Below are 23,795 nucleotides of genomic sequence, written 5' to 3'. Positions count from 1 at the left end.
CATGGTGATGAATACACAACTGTGTGATGATATTGTGAGCCATTGATTATAACCATGTCAAGAATGTTTCTATGCGATGATCATGCATCTATGTGATGATGTTAAGAATTACTGGTTGCATATGCAGAATGGTATGATTTCTAAATGTTGGGTTAATTTCTTTTTTTCCGTTAATTAGTAAAAAAAAAAAAAAAAAGAATGTTTCTATGCTTGTTGTTTAAAAAAAAAAAAATTTGGTTTCCTCCACTCCGGGTTCACACAGGGAGTCGGGTCCCAGGCCATCACCGCCACTGTAACTGCTGTGCCGCCATCGTCCTGATCCCTCAACCCCTGCCATGATGTCGTACACCGAAGATGATTTTCACTGCCCAGTCTGTCAGATGCTCAAAACAATGGACCGCGGCCTGTCAGCACGTTTTCTGTAGAAAATGTTTCCTGACTGCAATGAGTGAAAGCGGAATACATTGTCCCCCTCTGTCTTGGAAATGTGACTAAAAGAGAAAGAGTATGTCCTGAATGACCCTTAGACCTTAAAAATATCATGACGAGCCTTTATCACAAAAAGTGCAAAGATCAATTTCAACTCATTCTTTTCCAGAATGATGACACATACTGAATAAAATTAATGAGGGTATTTCTGTAAAGTCCTCTGAACAGTATACAACAATGAAAATTTGAGATTTAATAGAGACGTTTTTGTTCTTTGTACTGAATAAAGGCTGATGCTTTTTCCTCAAAAAAAAAAAATAGATATCATGAAGTTTTCTGGTAGCTGCAGTGTTGTGTAAAACTGATTATATTCTACCGTCATGAAGCATCATTACAAATCTTATAAGAAATATCAAGATAAATATGGCGTTTCTTCTATCATTCCAAATTTTCAAATCTCAAGATTCAGTAGGGAACAGTAATAGGAGTGAAACGTCCACATCTGATAACACAGAAACTTACCAAGAGAATACAAATCCTGGGCATCCCACCATTTAGTGTCCCTTGGGTCAAGAAACAAACTTTACCAGGTAGTGTTTACTGGATCACTGTAACACCAATCACCTATTTCAGATAGTTCCTCTGATGTGTCCTATTTGTGTTTCATAATCAATCAGTTTGATTATGAAAATATGTGAACCTTCAGCTAGATAAGGAAACCCAATATCAGACTGTTGTTGAAAAATCTTTCCAAGAAAACATCTGAAGTCTATGGATCTCTACATCTTTGTACTTACAAGTGCCATCTATAAGGGAAGAACTAACATAAAGTCATCATTTCAATAACTTGATGTGTATATTAATAAAAGTAATTCAGTCTTTTAGGTTTTGTGTTTTTTTTACATGGACATGCATTAGGTATCGAACCCGGGTCTCCAGCATGGCAGGCGAGAACTCTACCTTTTGAGCCACCATGGCCCACCCAGTCTTTTCATTTTTTATTTGAAAAATAAATGCAGGCCATCTAACAACTTCATTCTTGATAAAATTAAAAAATGAAAGCTATGACATTAGCTTTAAAAGTATTTTTAAAAGGATTAAATTTCACCAATGTAATGGTGAAAAGGAAATCCCTGTTGTACTTTTATCTTCTTTTATGTTACATATTCTTGAATTTTTCATTATTACTTTGGTTTTGAAATTTGGTACAGTTTCACGCATTCACTTTACTGTACACCTTTAACAAATTCTGAAAAATGTGATTGATATAAACCTAACAAATCTGAGCCAGTTATCAGAGTTGAAGAATAGAAATTTTAAGTATTAAATGGAACAATCCAAAGTAAACTTTTTATAAAATTGATTCTAGCTAAACAATTCAGCTTTTTTTATTTAATGCAATTTTATTGATATATAGTCACATACCATGTAATGATCCAAAGTGCATAATCAGTGGTTCACAGTATCATCATATAGCTGTGCATTTATCATCACAATCGACTTTTCCTTTTTATGAAAATAATATATATACAAAAAAGCAACAAATTTCAAAGCACACCACAACAATTAGTTGTAAAACAGATTTCAGGGTTTGGTAAGGGTTCTAATTCCACAATTTTAGGTTTTTACTTATTGCTGCTCCAAGACACTGAAGACTAAAAGAAATATCAATACATAATGATTCAGCAATCATATTCGTTTGTTAAACCCTACCTAAGAATTCAGCTTTAAGAAATTTGAATTATATAACTTTAACATTTTTAAAAACTGAGATTTCTTTGATAAATTTAATTCTTCAAAAATGAAAGCTCCTTGTAAAAATCTTTTCTTTTTGGTGTTAGTGGGAAATATCAAGAGAAAAATTTATTTCTTTGGTGGGCACTTGGTAATTTCAGTCTTGTTCATTTGGCTAATATGTAAGTCCAAAACAGTAAGCTGGGTGACGGCTCTTTGGCCTCAGAATTTTTCAATAGCCAGTATTTCTGATTAGCTTAGATGAAATATTTATTACATATTTTCAATTGATGATATTATATTCTGTATATATTGACGTGAGAGGTTTGGCTCCATTTCTCAGTTTAGAAATTCATTCAAAGTTAAAAACGTATATGTATACATACACATGTGTATGTATGTATGTATACACATATATTTGCATGCAGTTTGTCAGGTTATATAATAAAGAATTTTTTGAATGGACAAGCAAGACACATTGAAGTGTTTGTCTGATTTAATTAAAATTTTGTGAATCACAAGATTTTTAGAAAAATAGTCAAATGCAAGGTGTTCTAGTTGGACTGCTATTACTAACCTTCAAAATTGCGTTAACATGAAGCATACACACAATACCTATTTATATGGAGCTCATTGTTATTTACAAAGATAATGTGGGACTATGAAGTAGTTCGATTCAACCAGCCATTCTGTTTCACTGCACTTTACTGTTAAAGCTGGGTTAGTTCTTAATACCATTCATAAGACTCAAAGTATCTTGTACTAGTAGGCACAGGTCTTAGAGTGAAGGATGAAGAGTGGATTCACCGACATTCCGTACTAATTTATGTTGTTTATGCTTTAAACTACAAAGAAGATAAAGTAAACTCTCAGAAGCAGGTTGCTGCTAATATATACATATTTGGTATAAAAAGATGTGTTTTGGTTTTGTTGAAACCCTTGTTGACTTTTCTACAATGAACATTTTAAACTTGATTTAATAAAAATGTTAATTTTTGAAAAGAAAAAGCATTTTGATCAATGAATTCCTCTGCTAGAAATTACCTAGAGGTTGTATTTTTAAAAGTATGTCCCCTACTCTCTAAGCCCAACTCTGTAAGTGAAACCACTGACCTCCCTGCTACACGGTACCTGACATCCAGAGGTGAAAGTTTCCCTGGCGGTGTGGGAGATGACTCCCAGTGATGAGTCAGGCCCTGGCACCGTGGGATTAACAATTCCATCCTAACCAAAATGGGGGAAAGAAGTGTAACTAATAAAGTATCCGTGGGTGAAGAGAGTTCAAATAGAGCTGAGAGGCTACTCTGAAGGTCACTCTTATACAAGCTTCAGATAGACATTGCTGCCTATCATAACTTGCCAAATCCCAACCAAACCCTTTCCAGCCAGTCCTAAATAACACCTAGGGTAATGTATAAGATTCTACAAAGGTTCCATGCACTAAGGTAACTTTCCAGAGACCTACAACCTCCAGATGGGTCCCTGGACCAGAAAAGTCTTGAAACTTAGAGGGCCCAGCCTCTCCAGAACATGAGCTAGTTCCATCTCCCTACCCCATAATACTGACAATCCCTTCCAACATGAAAAAGTTAGAATGGCCATAGCCCAAATACCCCTAAAGAGTGGGATAGAAAGATCAAAGATGATGGTGGAGTTATACAGAGAAGGTAGGGTTTAACAAATGACTATGATTGCTGAATCAGTAAACTGATATTTCTTTTAGTCCCCAGTATCTTAGAGCAGCTAGAAGTAAAAATCTAAAATTGTGGAACTGTAATTGACTAAACATAAAACTTAAAAAGAAAAAAAAAAAAGCAATAGGCTGAGCCCCCAGTCTTGGGGTTTGCTCATATGAAACTTAGCCCCACAAAGGATAGGCTGAGCCTACTTAAAATTAAGTCCAAGAGTCACCCCCAAGAGAATCTCAAGTCCATAAGACTGTGGCTTGTTTTTGCATTTTCTGAACAGTGTCTTCAGACGAATAAATGTTCTCAATTTTGAGAAAGTCTGATTAATCAATTAACTTTTATCATGCCTCTGGCACCATTTCTAAAAAAAATCTTTGCCTAATTCAAGTCACAAAGATTTTTGCTTATATTTTCTTCTAGAAGATTTATACTTTAAGTTTTATATTTATGTCAATGGCTCATTTTGAGTTAATTTTTATATATAGTGCGAAATATAGATCTAAGTTTAGTTTTCATGTATGGATATTTAATTGTTCTAGCACCATTTGTTAAAAAGACAGCCTCTTCAATAAATGGTGTTTGGAGAACTGGATATCCATATGCAAAAGAATGAAAGAGGATCCATATCTCATAACCCATACAAAAATGAATGCAACATGGATCAATGACCTAAACATTAGAGTTAGGACCATAAAACCTTTAGAAGTAAATGTAGGGAAATCTTTTATAACTCTTATGATAAGAGGTTGTTTCCTAGACCTTACACCCAAAGCACGAGCAATGAAAAAAATAGATAAATGGGATCTCTTCAAAATTAAACACTTTTGTGCAACAAAGAACTTTGTCAGAAAAATAAAAAAGCAGCCTATGCAATGGGAGACAATATTTGGAAACTACATATCAGATAAGGATTTGATATCCAGAATATATAAAGAGATTCTACAATTCAACAGCAGACAACCCAATTTAAAAATGGGCAAAAGACACAAACAGATATTTCTCAGAAAAGGAAATACAAATGGCTAAGAGGTACATTAAAAGATGCTCAACTTCACTGGCTATTAGGGAAATGCAAATCAAAACCACAATGAGATATTATCTCACACTCACTAGAATGGACATTAACAAAAAACAACAACGACAACAACAACAAAAAAAAAACAGAAAACGACAGATGATGGAGAGGATATGGAGAAAGAGGCACTCTTATCTACTGTTGGTGGGAATGTGAAATGGTGCAACCTCTCTAGAAGGCAGTTTGGTGGTTCCTCGGGAAGCTAAGTATAGAACTGCCATATGATTCAGCAATTTCATTGCTAGGTATATATTCACAGGAACTGAAGGCAAGGAAACAAACAGATATTTGCACACCGATGTTCATAGCAGCATTATTTACAATTGCCAAGAGAAGGAAATAGCCGAAATGGCCATCCAAAAGGAGTGGCTAAACAAGCTACGGTATATATGTATGATGGAATATTATGCAGCTGTAAGACAGAATAAAGTTATGAAGCATGTAACAATGAATGAACCTTGAGAACGTTATGTTGAGTGAAATTAGCCAGAAACAAAAGGACAAATACTGTGTGGTCTCACTAATATGAACTAACATTAATTAGTGACTTTGAGAGTCAAAGTTAAGACCATAGGTTATCTGGAGATAGAAAGGGGATAGAGATTGGACATTTGGTGCAGAAGGAATACAGAATGTGCAACTGATTGTAAAAATGCAGAGATGGATAACACTATGCTATCTGATGGTAGCACAATGATATAAGCACAGTGAATGAAACTGAACGTGAGTATGGTTGAGGGAAAAGGACTGGGGTATGTATAACACCAGAAGGAAAGATAGAGGATAAAGACAGACTATATAAGTTAGGAATGCCTAGCGTGGATAATGATGGCAATTAAATATACAAATATGAAAACATTTTTGCATGAGAGAAAACAAATGAATGTCAACAATGCAAGGTGTTGAAAATGGGATAGTATGTAGGAAAAACACAATCAATGCAAGCTAGGGTCTGTAGTCAACAGTAACATTGTATTATGCTTCCACTGATTGTAACAAAGGCATTGTGCCAAAACTAAATGTCAACTGGTGGGGACGTGGGAGAGGGCTATGAATTCTTTGCGGAAGAAAAGTAAATGTCTTCATATAGATTATGGTGGTGAAGTCATGTCTGTTTACCTAGGTTGGATTGTATGATGTATGAATAAAACTCTTAAAAAATAAACAGAGAGAAACAAATGCTAGAGAAAATGTGGAGAAAGAGATGTACCTATTCTCTGTCGGTAGGGAAGCTGAGAGGTGCACCCCTCCGGAGGGCAGTGTGGTGGTTCCACAGGAGGCTAGGGGTGGGGTAGCCACATGATCTTGTAACCCCATTGCTAGGTTTGTATCTGGAGGAACTGAGAGTGGAAACCAGAATTGACATTTGCACATTGGTGTGAATCGCAATGGACGGAGGTGGCCTAAGGGTGCAATTACTGAGGCATAGAAGGTGGAACGTTGTGAGGCATGCAACTAGGCGTATGAACCTTAAGGACAGTATGTTGAATGAAATGTCAGAAAGAAAAAGACAAATATATCATGCCTCATTCGTATGGACTAACTATAGAATACAAACTAGGAGAACTGAAGTCGAGAGCATGGGTTATCAGGTTGGGGCTTATTGCAAAGGGTCCTAGATTGTAAGCTCTTACAGCAGTCACATACATTCAGGAGTTGTAACTGTTAGCTCTAAATTCTGAGATACTGAGCTTTTTGTGTATAACCTAGTCGTTCCCTGAAACTTTGGGTATTTATACGACATGTGAGACTCAGAGTTAGGTCACTGAAGTGAAGAAATTCAGTATTATCCAATGCAACACCTGTTAAAAAGGTTGAAAAAGCAGTCAGACTTCGACTGGAGATATGAATGAAGCTGATCTGGATAGGACTAAAGTAAATCAGAATACAGGGTAAAGGATGATATGGTCCATATTTTAAAACTTCAACTTCTGTGTGAGACCAAAGGGAAAGATGTGTACTTGGTGCAAAATTTATATTTTGGGGTAATTAAATAATTAAATTAAATTATTTAATTCAATTTGTGTAGTCAGTTTATTTGAATACCATAATTACATGGAATCCTGAATAGGGCATGAGATCTTGTTGTTTTGTACAGGTTACAGTAATGACACGAAATATCCCAGAGTAATTTGGGCAGTGAATAAAGAAGCATTTGCAAAGTCCCTTTGGGGGTCTGGAGGAAAGGAGGAAATATTAAACTTCCCCATCTGGGGAATTCCTGACATTCTTGCAAGCAGTGGGACAAGCAATCGAGCCCCAAGATCAAGTGTCATCATCAGTCTTGGGACTCGCTCCTATGAACCTTATTCCTGCAAAGAAGAAGCTAAACCTATCTTTTTTTAAATGTGAAATATATACAAAAAAGCAATAAATTTCAACTTACATTTTAACAAGTAGTTATGGAACCGATTTCCTAGTTTGGTATGGGTTCCAATTCCACAATTTCAGGTTTTTCCTTCTAGTGCCTCCAAGACGCTGGAGACTGACAGAAATGTCAACATATTGATTCAGCAGTCATACTCATTTGTTAAATCCTATCTTCTCTGTTATACTCCTCTTTAAATAACATATATACCTAAAAGCAATACATTTCAAAGTACATCACAACAAATAGTTGTAGAACAGATTTCACAGTTTGGTGTGAGTTATAATTCCTCAACATTAGGTTTTTATTTCTTAAACCTACTTTTAATTTTGCCTAAGGGTCACCTCCAGAGAACTCTTTTTGCTCTGATGCACCCCTCTCTCTAAGTGAACTCAGCAGGTGAATTCACTGCCTTTCCTGCTACATGGGACATGATTCCTAGGGGAGTAAATCTCCCAGGCAGCATGGGACAGGTCTCCCAGAATGAGCTGGGACCTGGCACCAAGGAATTGAGAAAGACTTCTTGACCAAAAGGGGAAGAGAAAAATGAGACAAAATAAAAGTTTCACCAGCTGAGAGATTTCAGACAGAGTCAAGAGGTTATCTTGGATGTTATTCATATACATTATACAGATATTGCCTTTTCAGTTTATAGTGTATTGGAGTGGCTAGAGGAAAGTACCTGAAACTGTTGAACTGTGTTCCAGTAAGCCTTGATTCGTTTTCTGTTTTTTTTTTCCCCACAATCACACAGTCACATTGTATAAGTTATATTTTTATACAATCATCTTCAAGAATCAAGTCTCCAGTAGGCTGTTACAATATGTTCGTGTAATTGTAAGAACTTTGTGTCTGATGCTCCTTTTATCTAGGGTATGGACAGATGAGTAATAAATAAGGATAAAAATATATAAATAATAGGGGGGAATAAAGGTAAAAAAAATGGGTAGATTGAAATACTAGTGGTCAGTGAGAAGAAGGGGTAATGGGTATGGAATGTGTGAGCTTTTTTTTTATCTCTTTCTAGAGTGATGTAAATGTTCTAAAAATGATCATGGTGATGAATACACAGCTATGTGATGATATTGTGAGCCTTGGGTTGTATACTATGGATACACTGTATGTGTGTGAATATTTCTCAATAAAACAAATAAAAATTAAAGATTAAAAAAAGATGAGAAATTGTGGGGATGGGGTGGGAGTGGAGGATATGTTTGCATGTCATATTTTTCAGATGAGTTCTTTTTCAGATTTTTGAAGAAGCAACAAAAAAGGTTAAGCGCTAAGTCTTAAGGGAAAAAAAACCAGTAGAGATGTGTGAACTTGATACAGTGTGGGTGGAGGTGTAGGAAACAATTTTGAATTAGGCCCAGTCTCCAATGCTACCACTGAGTATGATGGAGAGGAAAGCCACAAAAAAGAATGAATTAAAACAGCGGTGTCTTCTGTTCTCCACAAAACTGAGAGCAGAGGGCAGTCCTGCCTTAGGGCCTGGACAGCACATGATGCAAGACTGAATGGAGTTCCCCACTTTAGCAAGGAAACTGTTGGAATAGATTATCTTTGGGGATCAACTGGCAGACAATGTCAGCAGAGGAACCCAACCCAGGAGCTAGGAAATCACAGGTCGGTTTATATGGCAGATAAAGGCAGAGGTGACAAACACCAGAGCCCTCAAAGAACCAGAATGCAGGGATTTCAGACTAGGGTTTCTTCAGGGGTGCAGGATGTGGCTCAGCTAGAAAGGTGTTGTGGGTCCCTGTTATTTATAGACTGTGGCCTGGAGAAACTTGGGTTATATGTATTTTTTTTTAATATCACTGCATCTTAACCATTTTATTCTTTTAATTTTGGTGCCTTTTGTTTTAAAACATTTTAATTCTGTCTTTTTGTTTTATTGCTTGTCTATGTCTCTTTTACTGGACTATAAGTTTCTTGAAGGCAGGGACCATATCTTTTTTTCTCAACAGTGTATTCCTAGCTCCTAGCACTATGTTTCATTTTTCCTGAGTGATCATGATTTATAAAAGTGAACAAAGTGCTCCACTTTACATAGAGAAGCTACTTTGGAAACAATTTGATAGTTTCTTAACAGGTTAAACAGAGCTACCATATGACCCAGCAATCCCACTGCTAAGTTTATACCCAAACAAAGTGAAAACATTTGTCCACACAAAAACTTGTGCACATATGATCATAGCAGTATTATTCATAATAACCCCAAAGTGGAAACATATCTGTGCTGGTTTGAAAGGAAGTATGCCCCCTAAGAAAAGCCATGTTTTAATATAAATCCCATTTCATAAAGGTAGAATAATCTCTATTCAGTGTTGTGTGTTTGAAACTGTAATGAGATCATCTCCCTGGATGATGTGATTTAGTTAAGAATGGTTGTTAAACTGGATTAGGGGATAACATGTCTCCACCCATTTGAGTGGGTCTTGATTAGTTTCTGAAGTCCTATAAAAGAGGAAACATTTTGGAGAGAGAGATTTCAGAGAGAGCAGAGCAGAACGACATAGCCACAAGAAGCAGAGAGTCCACCAGCCAGTGACCTTTGGAGATGAAGAAGGGAAATGCCTCCCAGGGAGCTTCATGAAACAGGAAGCCAGGAGAAGAAGCTAGCAGATGACACCGTGTTCACCATGTGCCTTTCTAGATGAGAGAGAAACTGTGACTGTGTTCTCCGTGTGCCTTCTCACTAAGAGAAACCCTGAACTTCATTAGCCTTCTTGAACCAAGGTATCTGTCCCTGGATGCCTTAGATTGGACATTTCTATAGACTTGTTTTAATTGGGACATTTTCTTGGCCTTGGAACTGTAAACTAGCATCTGATTAAATTCCCCTATTTAAAAGCCATTCCATTTCTGGTATATTGGATTCTGGCAGCTAGCAAACTAGAACAAAATCCAAATGTCCAGCAACTGAGGAATGCATAAACAAAATGTCAAAAGTAGGATCCAAGATGGCGTCTTAGTAAGGTACATGCGTCTTAGTTCCTCCGACTCCAAATCAACTAATAGGTGAACAGAAACAGTACAGAACAGCTCCCGGGGCTACAGCAGGGAATGGACACACAGCGTAACCCAGTCTGGGCTGGTTAGTCTGACTGCGAAACTCGGCTGCGGTGAGTGAGATCCCCGAGCGGCGGGCGATTTCCCGAGCAGCCGCAGCTGCGGCGGTCCGAGCTAATCCCTCCCTCCTTCCCGGGCTGGCTGAGGGACGTGGAGAGACAAGCTTCCCAGCCAAGGCGGCCGGCGCCACACTTTTGCGGGCGGCTTCGAGTCTCGGCTTCGAGTCCGCGACTACGAGTCTCGCATCAGAGGGCTATACAAAGTCTGGGCTGGCAAGTCTGACTGCGACTCTTGGCTGCAGCGAGACCCCCGAGCAGCGTGTGATTTGCCGAGCAGCCGCAGCTGCGGCGGTCCGAGCTAATCCCTCCCTCCTTCCCGGGCCGGCTGAGAGTATCGGAGAAGCAAGTTTCCCAAGCCGAGGCAGGCGGCGCCCTTCTTCTGCGGGCGGCTTCGAGTCTCGGCTTTGAGTCCGCGGCTACGAATCTCAGATCAGAGGGCTATCCAAAGTCTGGGCTGGCTAGACTGACTGCGAGACTTGGCTGCGGTGAGACCCCCGAGCGGCGCGTGATTTCCCGATCAGCGGCAGCTGCGGTGGTCCGAGCTACTCCCTCCCTCCTTTCCGGGCCGGCTGAGAGTATTGGAGAAGCAAGTTTCCCAAGCCGAGGCAGGTGGCACCCCTCTTTTGCGGGCGGCTTCGAGTCTCTGCTTCGAGTCCGCGGATATGGGTCTCGGATAGGAGGGCTATCCAAGCAGCAGTAGCCCCCCCCCCACGGGAGGCTTCCTGGTCCGGTGGGGAATCCCCCAGGCCTGCTGAGGCCTGCAACCAGCCACAGGGTCCCCTCAAGCCGCGGCAGCCGACGCCCCCACCACGCGCGGCCCCTGAACCAACGGAGAGAATTGGATCCGAAATCCCCAGGCCACGGAGATCGGTGACTGGGGGGAGACCCATTCCAAACACTTGAGACAAATGTGTGCCACGTGCGCCACATACTGGGCAAGATAAGAAAAACAGATCCCAGAGATTTCACAGAAAAATATTACAACCTTGCTGGGTCCAACACCAAGAGAAATCTGAATAAATGCCCAGACGCCAGCAGCAGAAGATAACTGTCCACGCTCAAAAGATTGAGAATATGGCTCAGTCAAAGGAACAAACCAATAGCTCAAATGAGACACAAGAGCTGAGACAACTAATGCTGAATATACGAACAGAAATGGAAAACCTCTTCAAAAATGAAATCGATAAATTGAGGGAGGACATGAAGAGGACATGGGCTGAACATAAAGAAGAAATAGAAAAACTGAAAAAACAAATCGCAGAACTTATGGAAGTGAAGGATAAAGTAGCAAACATAGAAAAAATAATGGATAGCTACAATGATAGATTTAAAGAGACAGAAGATAGAATTAGTGAATTGGAGGATGGAACATCTGAATTCCAAAAAGAAACAGAAACTATAGGGAAAAGAATGGAAAAATTTGAACAGGGTATCAGGGAACTCAAGGACAATATGAACCGCACAAATATACGTGTTGTGGGTGTCCCAGAAGGAGAAGAGAAGGGAAAAGGAGGAGAAAAACTAATGGAAGAAATTATCACTGAAAATTTCCCAACTCTTATGAAAGACCTAAAATTACAGATCCAAGAAGTGCAGCGCACCCCAAAGAGATTAGACCCAAATAGGCGTTCTCCAAGACACTTACTAGTTAGAATGTCAGAGGTCAAAGAGAAAGAGAAGATCTTGAAAGCAGCAAGAGAAAAACAATCCATTACATACAAGGGAAACCCAATAAGACTTTGTGTAGATTTCTCAGCAGAAACCATGGAAGCTAGAAGACAGTGGGATGATATATTTAAAATACTAAAAGAGAAAAACTGCCAACCAAGACTCCTATATCCAGCAAAATTATCCTTCAAAAATGAGGGAGAAATTAAAACATTTATAGACAAAAAGTCACTGAGAGAATTTGTGACCAAGAGACCAGCTCTGCAAGAAATACTAAAGGGAGCACTAGAGTCAGATACAAAAAGACAGAAGAGAGAGATATGGAAAAGAGTGTAGAAAGAAGGAAAATCAGATATGATATATATAATACAAAAGGCAAAATGGTAGAGGAAAATGTCAAAAGTAGATTAGTAGTTGTCTAGGGCTGGAAGTGTTAGTTGAATGAGGGAGTCACTGCTAATAGGTACCGGCTTCTTTTTGGTATGAATGAAACTGTGTTAACATCATGTAACGGTGTTGGTTGCTAAACTCTGCAAATATACTAAAAACCACTGTATTATACATTTAAAAGGATGAATTATGTGTTATGTGGCTCTCTCAACAAAGCTGTGAAATGATAGTCACATACTGCTTTATAAAGCAAACTTTCAAAAACCCATAACTAAATTTTAAAATTATAATTGCTTGTTTTCAAGAAAACAGCCCTGTGTACCTGAAGGAAGAGTGACAGTGTGGCTGGATGGGAGGGCACGGATTCCAGAGATAACTAGCTCCTGCCCTGAGAGGGCCGCGGGCAGATGAGGTCTAGAAGCTCGGCTCTGGCGACGGGATGGGGGCGGAGAATGCCGTTGACAGCTTCAGAAAACAAAGTGAGAGGAAGACTCAGGAGCGACTGCTCGCAAGCATGTTCTCTGCTTCCTGCCTGCCGCCTCACCCTTCCTAGGAGGCAGCCTGTAAGGATCCAGTCCAGGCCCCCACTCGCCACGGGATTCTCAGTACCCAAGCGCCGCGCCGGGCGCGAACTGTACGTGTATTGTTTGGCTCGGTGAATGCGGTGAATCGATGAACGGACAAAGTGCCTGACAGTGACCCGGCAAGGATTCGTCCTCTCCAACCTCAGCTCGGGCTCTGGCCGCGGTTTAGTGTTGGGGGTGGCGGGGGCGGGGTGGTGGCGGCCCGCGAAGTGGGGCTGCGGGGAGCGGGCGGCGCCGCGGTTCGGCGGTCTCCCGGGCGGGGGCCGCGGCTTTTGTGCCGAGTCTGCTCCCGGCTCCCGCCACTGGGGGGCGGCCTCCCCCCGGCCGACCCCCAACAATAGCGCGAGGAGTGGGGAGCTGCGCGGTCCCGGAAACTTTTCCCTCCAGTCTTCGCCGCCGTCGCCGGCGCCCGGGAGCCGGGAGGTGGGCGCGCCTATCCCTGGCTCGCGGTTGGTGCGCGCGGCAGGAGCCGCCGCGGGGACTCGGACATCGAGCTGCACCGGGTCCCAGCCATCCTGGAGGTTCCGGCAGCGCGCGGGGTGGAGCTCGCTGAGCAGAGCCATGGGAGAGGCGCCCGGCTCGGCGCCGTCGCTCTGGAACTGGGACTACCTGGACCGCTGCTTCGCCCACCACCGCGTCTGCATCTCCTTCGGCCTGTGGATCTGCGCCTCCTCCTGCTGGATCGCCGCCCACACTCTGTAAAGGGGACCGGGACTCGGGCAGCGCGAGGGGGTGGGGAGTGGGGCGGAATGGAGCGCTACCACCTCGCACCCCCCCCCCCCCCATCAACAACTCCCTCTTGAAATCCTAGAGGAAAAGGGGCGGAATGTGGGGATCGAAACTAGCATTTCAAGGTAGACTGAATTCGGATACTTCTTTCCGGATTCCACGCACGGGGAAGCTGGGCTGGGAGCCAGCAGAAGGAGCCTGGGTGGTGGATCGGATAGGCCCCGGGACTGGAAACCGAGAGGCCTGAGTCCTAGTGCCAAGTCGTTCCCCATTGACTGGCCGTGTGTTCATGCGTTACCAAGCCGAGTTATTACACCTCTCTGAGCCTCATTTTCCTGATGTAAATGGGCATAATACTGCGTAGGATGGACGGGAGAATTCAAGGAGGCAATACTGATAAAGCCTTTAGTAAATGCTCATTAAATGTCAGTGTTATTCTCCAGATATGCCACCAACCCTTTGGGACCTGGGCACGTCCGTCTATATTTCTGGCCTTCGTTTTAACAAGACCCCCTCAACTGGGGTGACCTGATTCTGACCACAGCCAGAGCATTTTGGCCAGGCAGTCACCATTGCCTGGTTCTAGGAGCTAGGTCTGGTAAAAAGTGGCCTCCAGGTCTTGAGCCACCCTGCACCATGCTGGGAGAGGACGCAGACAATGGGCAGGATGGAGCCACCTGCCCACTGAGTATTCCCTGGCAGAGGAGAAAGGACTAGCACCCCTGAGGGAGGCTGTGACCAGCTCACCCGAAGCATGCAATGGAAATTCCCCTCAGGCATTTGCTATGGATGCAGATTCCCACAACCTGCCACCTGGTCTTCACTGGTATAGCAACACAGCACTCAGCAGGTTTCTGTCCAGGGGCTTGGCATTTATTAGCTCACCTAATCCCTGCAACAACCCCAAAACGTAAAGTACGTTATCACTCCCATTTACAGAAGAGGAAGCCTGAAGTCATGAGAGGTTAATTAACTTGCCTGGGGTCCCTGAGAGTGAATGGAAAGAACCAAAACTCCAGATCCTGTTTTAAAAGGGGACAGCTTGTAAAGCTAAAACTGTCCCAGATCAGAGGATGGAAACTAATGAGGCACTCTACATCCTCACAGTCCCCCTCTGAGGTCAGCCTTATTAGGCATTTTTCTGACCTGGAAACAAAGGTTTGGAGAGTTTAAGTACCCCCAGAGAAGGCCCAGCTGGTCGATCTAAGAGCAGAGCCTCTGCTTTTTCACTTTGCTTCAGGTATGAACACTCTGCGTTCCCCGAGCCTCCTTCTGTCTTTGGGGGAATGCATCCCCCTGCCCTCCCCAAGTAGTGTGTGCCCAGGACACTACTGGCCCCTGAGAAGTGGGGAAATTGTTGAAGAACAAAGTTCAGAGCAAAATGTCCACACACACAGCTAGAAGACCTGCTGTTAATTCACCTGATAACCACAGACAAAGGGTCTTCTCCTTCCTGGGCCTCAGTCTTCTCCTCTGTCAAATGGGAGGGTTGAAGTAAGTTATTTCTGATATGAGTCCAACTCAGAGAGTCTCAAATATAGAGTCTTCACTCCTTGACCTTGAATTGGTTAGAGCACAGGGTGCATATTAAAAGTTGACGTTCTTGGGGTGAGCTTCAGGCTTTGGCTGAAGCCCAAGAGCCTCCCCAACCTCACTCCACCATTCCTAAGGGCTGATGCTCAGAACCAAATAACTGTGTGGAGTGAGTGCCACCCTTTCTTAAAGGAAACGAAGCCAGACATGTATTGTGCCTCCATTGCAGGGAGACATCTAGAGCAGTGATCAGTGATGGTAACAGGGGGACCTCTGACTCTTCCGGTCTGTCCTGCCCTTTCTGGGCTTGTCTCTGGCTGTGTATTTGAGGACACAGGGAGAGAGACGTAAGACAGGGAAGTCAGCATAGGGGGAGGTCAGCCCAAAATGCCTGCCGATGTCCTCGAGGGGTTTTGCTCTGTGTGAGTGAAGAGCTCTCTCAACGTGGGCTCAGGTTGGCAGAAAAGCCGGGCTACCCTGCGTCACGGTTGGTTAGAAGGACTTCACTTTAATTTCAGAGAACCACAAGTCGCCTTCTTAATTTACACAATTAACTCTTCTGTGCAGTTAACTGCAGGGATTAGGTTTCTTTTCTAGCCCTCCTACTTCCTTTCAAAAAATAAAATTGAACAGCTGGTTGTCCACACTGAGTGCTGGGCCTGATTTGCAGGAGCAGTGATTCCCCTTCATTTCAGAGGCATTCGTCTCCATGTGTCAGGAGGTCTGGCTCTTGCCCCAGGCTTGCGGACCAGGTCTTCTGATCCTTTCCCACATATCAACTAAGTTCAGAAACACCTGATGAACAGCTGGGGCAGAAAGTGCTTTGTAAAGACACAAAGTCACGATGCCCTTTTCCCCTTTCCGACACCTGCCTGAGCCTGACCCCAAACCCATACGTTGTGTCCACACCCCCGGTCTGTCCCCCCAGGCTTCTCTATCTGAGATGTGCAAGGAGATCCGGACAGGACCAGTCGGCGCTGTGTGCTGCGTGCTGCCTCCTGACCAGCCTGTGTGACACCGTGGGGGCCGTTCTGGCCAGACAGCTCACCATCCAGGTAGGTCGGGTCCACCGGGGCAGGATGGTGCCACCTGCCCACTGAGTATTCCCTGGCAGAGGAGAAAGGACCAGCACCCCTGAGGGAGGCTGTGACCAGTTTACCCGAGGCATGCAATGGAGATTCCCCTCAGGCATTTGCTATGGATGCAGATTCCACAGCCTGCCACCCGGTCTTCACTGAAATACCAATACAGCACTCAGCAGGCTTCTGTCCAGGGGCTTGACATTTATTAGCTCACCTAATCCCTTCCTTTAACACATGAGGCACAGCCTGGTCTCAGCCCTTGTGCCTTGCTGTCCTTTCTGCTTTCCACTCCCCCACCCCCGCCCCCATGCTCTTGTCCTGGTATCCCCTCGGCTCACCGCTCGCCTCCTTCACATCTTTGCTCAGAAGCCACCTTCCCAATAAGACCGCTCCTGATCACCCAGTTAAAACTGTGACTCACCTCTACCCCCAGTGCTCCTGGTTCCCTCACCCCGCTCTGCTTTTTTTCCCTAGCACTTACCTGTAATACACCGTGTGCTCTACTTATTTATTAGATTTGTTACTTATTGTATGTTGCACCCTACTAGAATGCAAGCACCACGAGGGCAAGGATTTGTGTCATTTTTATTCACTGCGGTATCCTGGTCACTTAAAACAGCACCTGGTGCATAGTAGGTGCTCAATAAAGAGTTACTGTTACTGTGTTGTAAAGCCCTGAGCAAGCCTCAGCTAAAGCAGGGGTGCCTGGATCCTTTCCTAAGGGGAGGTGCAGGCTTGGGAGTGAGTGAGAAGGGGTTTCAAGTTTCTCCAAGAGTCTAGGCCCTCAAACAAACCTGTGCCCAGAGTCCCTATCCCAAAATGTAGGTCCCAAGGAGACCCTGTAAGAGGGTAAAGAGGGTATCCTGCTGGTCAGGGCACACATTTGGACAGTTCTAGACCCTGCTCTGAACAGTGTTTTCTCAGAAGCAAATCCCCTGTCATTCTGGCTGTCCATTCTCTCCAGCTGATGGAGTGTAATGAGGCCCAGCTCAAGTCAGATAAGGAGAACTAATATTTATTAAGAATGTGATACTATGTACCTGGCCCTAAGGCCCTTTCATTCATTAACTCAGTTAAGCCTTGAACAGTTCTTTTTACCATCATCCCTATATAACAGATGTGAAACTTGAGGCATGGAGAAATTAAATAACTTCTCCAAGGTCATCCATCTGGTTAGTTGCAGTGCTGGGATTCAAACTCCAGAACTCCTGCTCTTCACCACTAACTCCACTGTCATAGTGGCCAATACATTTTTAGGTAGTGTGCCTTCCTCCAGGCACTACACTTAGCGCTTTCCGTGTATTAGCTCATGTAACCCGCTAGTAGTCTTTCACGGAGACACTTTTATTATCTTTGTTTTACAGATGAGGTCACTGAGGCCCAGAGAAGTTCAGTGACTGGGCCAAAGTTTCACAGCAAAGACTACATCAGGCAGTGGAAATAGTGGAGTAGGGCTCAGAAGGCTGGGTTCTTGTCCCGTCTCTGTTGATAGGTTGTCTGTGTAACCTGGGGCTCAGCCATTTAAGGATGTTGTCTGCTCATCAGACAAATGGAGATGACAGCCTCTCTTGGGGTCCGTGGGAAGCTTCCCTGGCCTAACGGACGTGGCTGCATTACATCAGTGTATGGAATGGGACTAACACGCGGTAGAGAAGATCTAGGATAAGGGATTCTGTCATTGCTAAAAGAGGATGTTTGATCTCCAGGACTCTATTTCCATTTCCCCCAGGTTTTCACCGGTGCCTACCTAGCAGCTGTAGACCTAGTGAACTTTACATTCATTCTCTTTCCAGTCTGCGGCTCCAAGTCTAATTCGGGTGAGTGTGGCCATCAGTTCCTTTCTTCATTCGTCCATTCATTCATCAGTACACTGAGTGCCTACTCCTTGTCAGGCCTCGAGCCAGGTGCAGGGGAGTGAATGAAGTCTTTGATCTCAACCAAAGGAGGGAGACGGGGCCCTAAGCCATAATTAGAGCTGCTGGTCCAGAGGAAGGGAGAGGGCTGCAGGTGTCAGGGAAGGATGGGACGCTGGACCTGGGACTGCAGACGAGGGCGTTCCAGGTGAAAAGCACAGCACAAGCAAAGGCTGGGAAGCGGGACGTAGCTTGGCTTTGGGGAATGAACAGTACTATCTCAGTACAAAAGTCCAGGGTAGCCAAAGCCCCACAACTTCTGGAAATGGATGTCAGGAATGGCCATGGACCACCTCGGGCAGAGGGGCTGGAAGTGATGGAGATGGGTTGAATTCCCCTAAAAGTGGCCTGGAGGGTTCCTAAGAAAGGACAGCAATGTGCTTGGACTCTTTACCAAAAAGGACTGTCTGCATTTGGTAGAGTAAGATAAGATGCCCTCAGCTGCTTCATGTGCCTGGATGTAAATTGCTATTACAATTGTTCAGAGAAGCATCTGTCTTACATTTCAAGAAAAAATGCAAAGATGTTTTTAGAAATAACTTCCCCATAGGTTAAGGTCAATGTTATTTTTTTCCTTTTCTAAGTGTCACAAACTAAGCTCTAGTGATAAGCAGAAAACAAGACTGTGTTGTGGGGAAAAAGTGGGGCAGTGATTCTCAACCCTGACTGTGTACAGGAGCTTTAAAAGTGTGACTGCCCAATCTCTCCCACAGAGATTCTGATGTAACTGGTCTGGGGGGGCAGGCTGGGCTTTGTTAAAGCCCCCCAGGTGGCTGCCACACGCAGCCAGATCTGAAAACCACTGGAGAAGGGGCTGGAAAGGGAGGACTAAGATGAGGAGCCGTGGGCTCGAAGGAAAAGCTGTAGTGTGGTGGGGACAACATTCAGGGGAGTTGGAGAAATGTAAGTGAGAAGAGGGGAAGGCCTGGAGGTCATCTGATAGGCATCTCCAAGCAAAATTATGAGCCTTCCTTCTGGTTGGCTTTCTCCGGACCTGTGGCTGTGCTCCTAATGAGAGAACCATTTGCTCCTGCCAGCTGGTTCATGCCCTTTGTCCCTCACACAGCCGAGGTGTCGTGGTGCACATTCACTCATTGCTGCAGTCCCCAAGCTCATGTGAACTCTGCTTTGGGCCAGGCTCTGTGGAGACTCTAGAAAGTGCCAGGGCACCGTGCCTTTCCTCAGTAGGCTTCTGCTCTAGTACAGGTGATGCTCTCTGTGTGCAGATATGTAGGATAAAAGGTAATTGGTTCTTCCTGGGTAAGTCATAAATGCTGAGGAAGAAGTGCTGATTGGGAGAGGGGTGTGTGGGAAGGGAAGGGGAGGCTTCTCCAAAGGAGTGGCACAGCCACAGAGCCCTGGAGGTAGGGGGCATTGGCCTGTTGAGCAGGGTGGAGGCTGACACCGGTTCTTCCCACGCAGCTCTGACGAGCTCTGGGTCCCTGGAGCCACATGGGATCTTGGTGTATTGCAGGTCAGGACTCCCAGGATAGGAAGAGGAGGCAGCGACTCAGGGCGAGCATATTTGCCCTGGCCCTGCCGCTGAGCCTGGGCCCCGGCTGGACTCTCTGGACCTCCATCCCGAAGGCTTCGGGCGCCATCCGAGGGCCACAGCGGAGGCTGCTGGGTGGCATGCTGCAGGTGAGGCCGAGTCACCTGGGGAGGAACCGGGGTAGTGAGGGCCCCTTCCCTCCACGTTGTCCTGCCAAATGCCAAGGCCCTGGGACCCCAATCCACGTAGTGGGGAGCTTAGCCCCTCACATTGTTGGGAGGAACCTACTAAAAGCACAAAACCACTGGCCCGGTTTTCCTGCTTCTTGGGATGAGTGGACAGGCCTCTGCAGAGCGCTGAGGGTGTGCCACCTGTTCTTGCAGGGAGACACCGAAGTCCTTGGCTACCTGTTGGGTGGCGTCGCTGCCTTCGGCTCCTGGTCTTCCCGGATCCCCCCGCTCTCCAGAATCGTGAGACTGGGGTCGGGGTGGGACTGTGGGTCCCCGAGGTGGGCTTTGGGCCTCTGGGAGCGTATCTTTGAACTACACGTCTTCCCGAAAGTGACATGGTGGCGCCAGGTGTGTATGCATGTGTGTGTTGCCGGGGGTGTGTGTGGACTTAAAAATGCTTGGAGGAGTAACAACACGTAGGACAGTGGGGGGTGAGGGTGGGGCGGGGAGCAGCCGGCCCAGGGAAGCCCCAAAGATGTTAGAGCCTCTCACAGGGAAAACCCACTGCTTTCTCCCCCGTTTTTTTTAGCAAATGAAAAGCAGATGCTCAGAAAAAAGCCACTGGGGTCAAATAAACAAGTCTCCATTAGAGGTGGAGACGTGTTTCGAGGACCGTCATTAAGCTGCTGGGGTGCTTTGTAGTTCAAAAGCATTTCAGTTCAGTTTGGCAGATGCTTTCCAAGTTTCTGGGGTTAGGGAAGCCCCATGTGGGCCAGACCCGGAGGGGACGACGGGGGCGGGGGGGGGGGGTGATCCAGTCACAAGACAGCACTCCTGCACTTGGGGAGCGCGCAGTCTCACGGAAGACACAGAAGCGTGAGGCAGGACACTTTAAGGCTATAACAATATAAACCAGTGCCTGGGGGTTCGGCGGAGGGGGACATCTGGGTTGGTTCCCCAAGAAGGGCTTGGGGCAGCCTCAGGGCTGTAAAGCTAATCCCATGAAGACCTTTTGAGGAACTGGCACAATGCACTGATCACCCCAGCTGAAGCGGCCCCCAAGTTAGCCCCGCCATGCCACCCCCTAATTTTCTTCCTAATGTGTGTCACAGGAAGTGACCTTGCTTCTTTGCTAAGTTAGTTCTTGGCCCTCCCTGCCCCGCCAGCAGCTCATCGGTGCCAAGAGAGCAGCAGACTTGTCCGCTTTATTCTCCGCTGTGCTCCAAGTGTCCGTGTGGGTTGCAGTAAACACGTCTTAGTGAATGATTTAATCTGGCCTGGAAAAAGGCAGGAGTCAGAAGGGCTGCTGGGGGCAGAAAGAGCAGGGTTTTTCTCTGCAGAGAACATAACCAGGACCAAGACTGGGGATAAGGGGGGCAGTTTCCATTCGGTACGAGAAAGAACATAGCGGGTAAGACCCTTCACATGGTGCCTGGCATGTCGAGAGCAGAGAGGATTGTTATTGCTGACAGCTGCCTTAGGAGACAGTGGGCTCCCCATCACTAACGGCATTCAAGCAGAGCCCTGATAATCCCTTGGCAGGAGATAGGGTGGGATGGGATTGGAAACTGGGCTGAGCATTTCTCAGGTGCTGCCAGCCTGACTGTCTCTGGTCTAATGAACAGCCCAGTGCTAGGGTAGCCTTACCAGAGAACAGTGGGGTTTGGTGTTTTCTGCAAAGCCTCAGACGCTGGTCCCCCAGAAGCTGCTTCTAATTTACCCAAGGTGGGGTGCTGGGGGGCTTTGGTGGGCAAACTTCCCACTGCTCTAGGAGTGAGTCCTTAAATGGAACAAGGTGTGTGACACACCCACAGAGTGGGAAACCACATCCCAACGCTGGGTATCATGGCCGCTGCAGCCCTGGGCCAGCTCGTCTGTCCAGCCATTGTCCTGATCTGCTAGATGAAGCCCGCATGCCCTGGAGAAAGACCTGCTGCATCTCATCGTGTAGCCAATCCACTTCTATTCTTTAAGCAGTTAATAAGCACCAACTGTATGTTCAGCACTGCAGGCAAATAGAGTCCTATAGGCCCTAGTTCTGAGCCTGAAGAGAAATTGAGTCCAGAAGACAGTGTCGCTGTGAATGAGCCGGCACGGGGTGAGAGCTGGGAGCCCCTCCCCCACCCCCCAGCGTGGGCTTATCCTGAGCAGCAGCAAGAAAGAGCAGGGCTGTGGCGCGAGGGTGGCTCAGTGGTAGAAGTCTCGCCTGCCATGCGGGAGACCCGGGTTCGATTCCCAGTCCATGCACTTTCCTCCCCAACCCCGAAAAAAAGAGCAGGGCCAAGAGATAGGAGGCCCCGGCACTGAAGTCAAGGGTCCCTCTCCGGCCATCAGTGTCCTCGGTAATTAGTCTGGGAGACCCTCCAGGAGGGCTCCTGGCCATACGTGCTGAGACCTTTAACCAGTGCTTGCTGGGACCAGAGCTACTTCCTGGGCTCTGTGGGGTGAGAAATTGTCTCCCCTTTCAGCCTCTGGGCCGGCGGCCTGCGACCTCCCCAGCTTCCCGAGCTCCACAGGGAGGCTTCTGACTGTGCCATCCTTACTAAGCAGCCCTCGGTGCGTGACGGGCCAGAAACTGAAGGCTGGGAACAGAACTAGAAGAAATGAAGAGGGAAATGTAACATTCCTGAGAATTTTTTTTTAGAGTTAAAATAAAAAGGGGGAATTGGCCAAAGCATCCTTTTTCCCCTGAATTTTTTCCATTTCCAAAGTCTATGCATCTCTGAATATGGTCATTTATTGAGCAAACGAAATTATACATAATTTATAGATATATATTAACCTAAATATATTATGCAGTTATATGCAATTTGAAATATTTATGTATTTACATGGAAATATATATATATAATAGCTGTATATGTTTCATTCTTTTTTAACCAAAATTTCCATTATTTACTCCCCCCCAAATATTCCCTTGGCTTCAAAGTTTTCAGAATATTATCTCTAATCTTATCCCAGGAAACCCAGTTGTACCTGACTTTTCTGTTTGGCCTGAATTAGAGCCTTATGTGGTCAAAGGAAGACAAGAGCCAGGCCTTGGCTCTTCGCCATTCAGTCGTTCCCTTCCTCCCGTTCACCCAGCCAGCATTCACTGACCCCTGCCCTGCGCCAGGTGCTGCGGGCACTGACTGAGTTGGGACCCTCAGGATCTCCCGGTCTGTTGGGCAGATGCATGTGTAAAGAGCTATGCCATGATCAGGGTGAAAGTCCTACTTTTACTGTTAAGTGATGGGGTCTGGAAGAGGGACTCACTCCCCTCAGGGTGGAGGTACTAAGGGGAGGTTTCTTAAGTCGGGTTCTGAGGAATGAATAGGAGTTCACCAGGCAAAGGAAACAGCTTGAACGAAGGCTGGAAACCTGACAGCAGTGGTGCCATTCAGGCTGGCTGTGGATAGAGGGCTTCCCTTCCACCCCACCATGCCATCCAGCACATGGTGGCATGGCAGTGTCCCCACCCAGTCCCCTCCTCTCTCTGCCCAGTGCCGGGGTAAGGCATTTCCCTCCATCCACCTGTGGACCCGGCTCCTGTCGGCCCTGGCTGGCCTCCTCTATGCCTCAGCCATCGTGGCCCATGACTGGCGGCCTGGGTACCTGCTACGGGCCACACCCTGGTTCCTGATTTCCCTCGGCTGTGCAGCACTGGACCTCGCTGTATCCACCCCATGCCCACGGGGGCTTAGCTACCTGTGGTGGAAGGAGGCCTCATCTCATCTTCCTGCCCCACCATGCCCTCTTCCCCTCTCACTAGATAGAATCCTCTTCCATCAGCCAGTCAGGTGGTTTGAAGCCTTTGTGTTTTGTTT

At 45.5% G+C, this 23,795-nt stretch overlaps 1 protein-coding gene and 1 pseudogene across 4 annotated transcripts in view; both read left to right on the top strand.

Annotated features, from left to right (window-relative positions):
• The first annotated feature begins 338 nt into the window (after window positions 1–338).
• Window positions 339–1,195, top strand: LOC143648926 (E3 ubiquitin-protein ligase RNF138 pseudogene; annotated as a pseudogene).
• A 12,134-nt stretch (window positions 1,196–13,329) lies between these two features.
• TMEM44 (transmembrane protein 44) overlaps window positions 13,330–23,795 on the top strand; it is a 44,414-nt gene continuing 33,948 nt past the window's right edge. The window contains exons 1-6 of one of the 4 annotated variants that reach the window (XM_077117918.1): window positions 13,330–13,768; window positions 16,261–16,387; window positions 18,144–18,231; window positions 19,802–19,968; window positions 20,203–20,289; window positions 23,473–23,643. In XM_077117918.1, coding sequence (XP_076974033.1) covers window positions 13,632–13,768; window positions 16,261–16,387; window positions 18,144–18,231; window positions 19,802–19,968; window positions 20,203–20,289; window positions 23,473–23,643 — 777 coding nt within the window. In that variant the 5' untranslated portion in view covers window positions 13,330–13,631. The remainder of the gene's footprint in view (window positions 13,769–16,260; window positions 16,388–18,143; window positions 18,232–19,801; window positions 19,969–20,202; window positions 20,290–23,472; window positions 23,644–23,795) is intronic. The other 3 variants (XR_013158467.1, XM_077117917.1, XR_013158468.1) reach the window with 3 other exon arrangements.

This window comes from Tamandua tetradactyla, chromosome 10 (genome assembly GCF_023851605.1).
Source record: "Tamandua tetradactyla isolate mTamTet1 chromosome 10, mTamTet1.pri, whole genome shotgun sequence".
Classification (NCBI taxonomy): Eukaryota; Metazoa; Chordata; class Mammalia; order Pilosa; family Myrmecophagidae; genus Tamandua; species Tamandua tetradactyla.
This window is presented reverse-complemented; position numbering and strand designations above follow the sequence as displayed.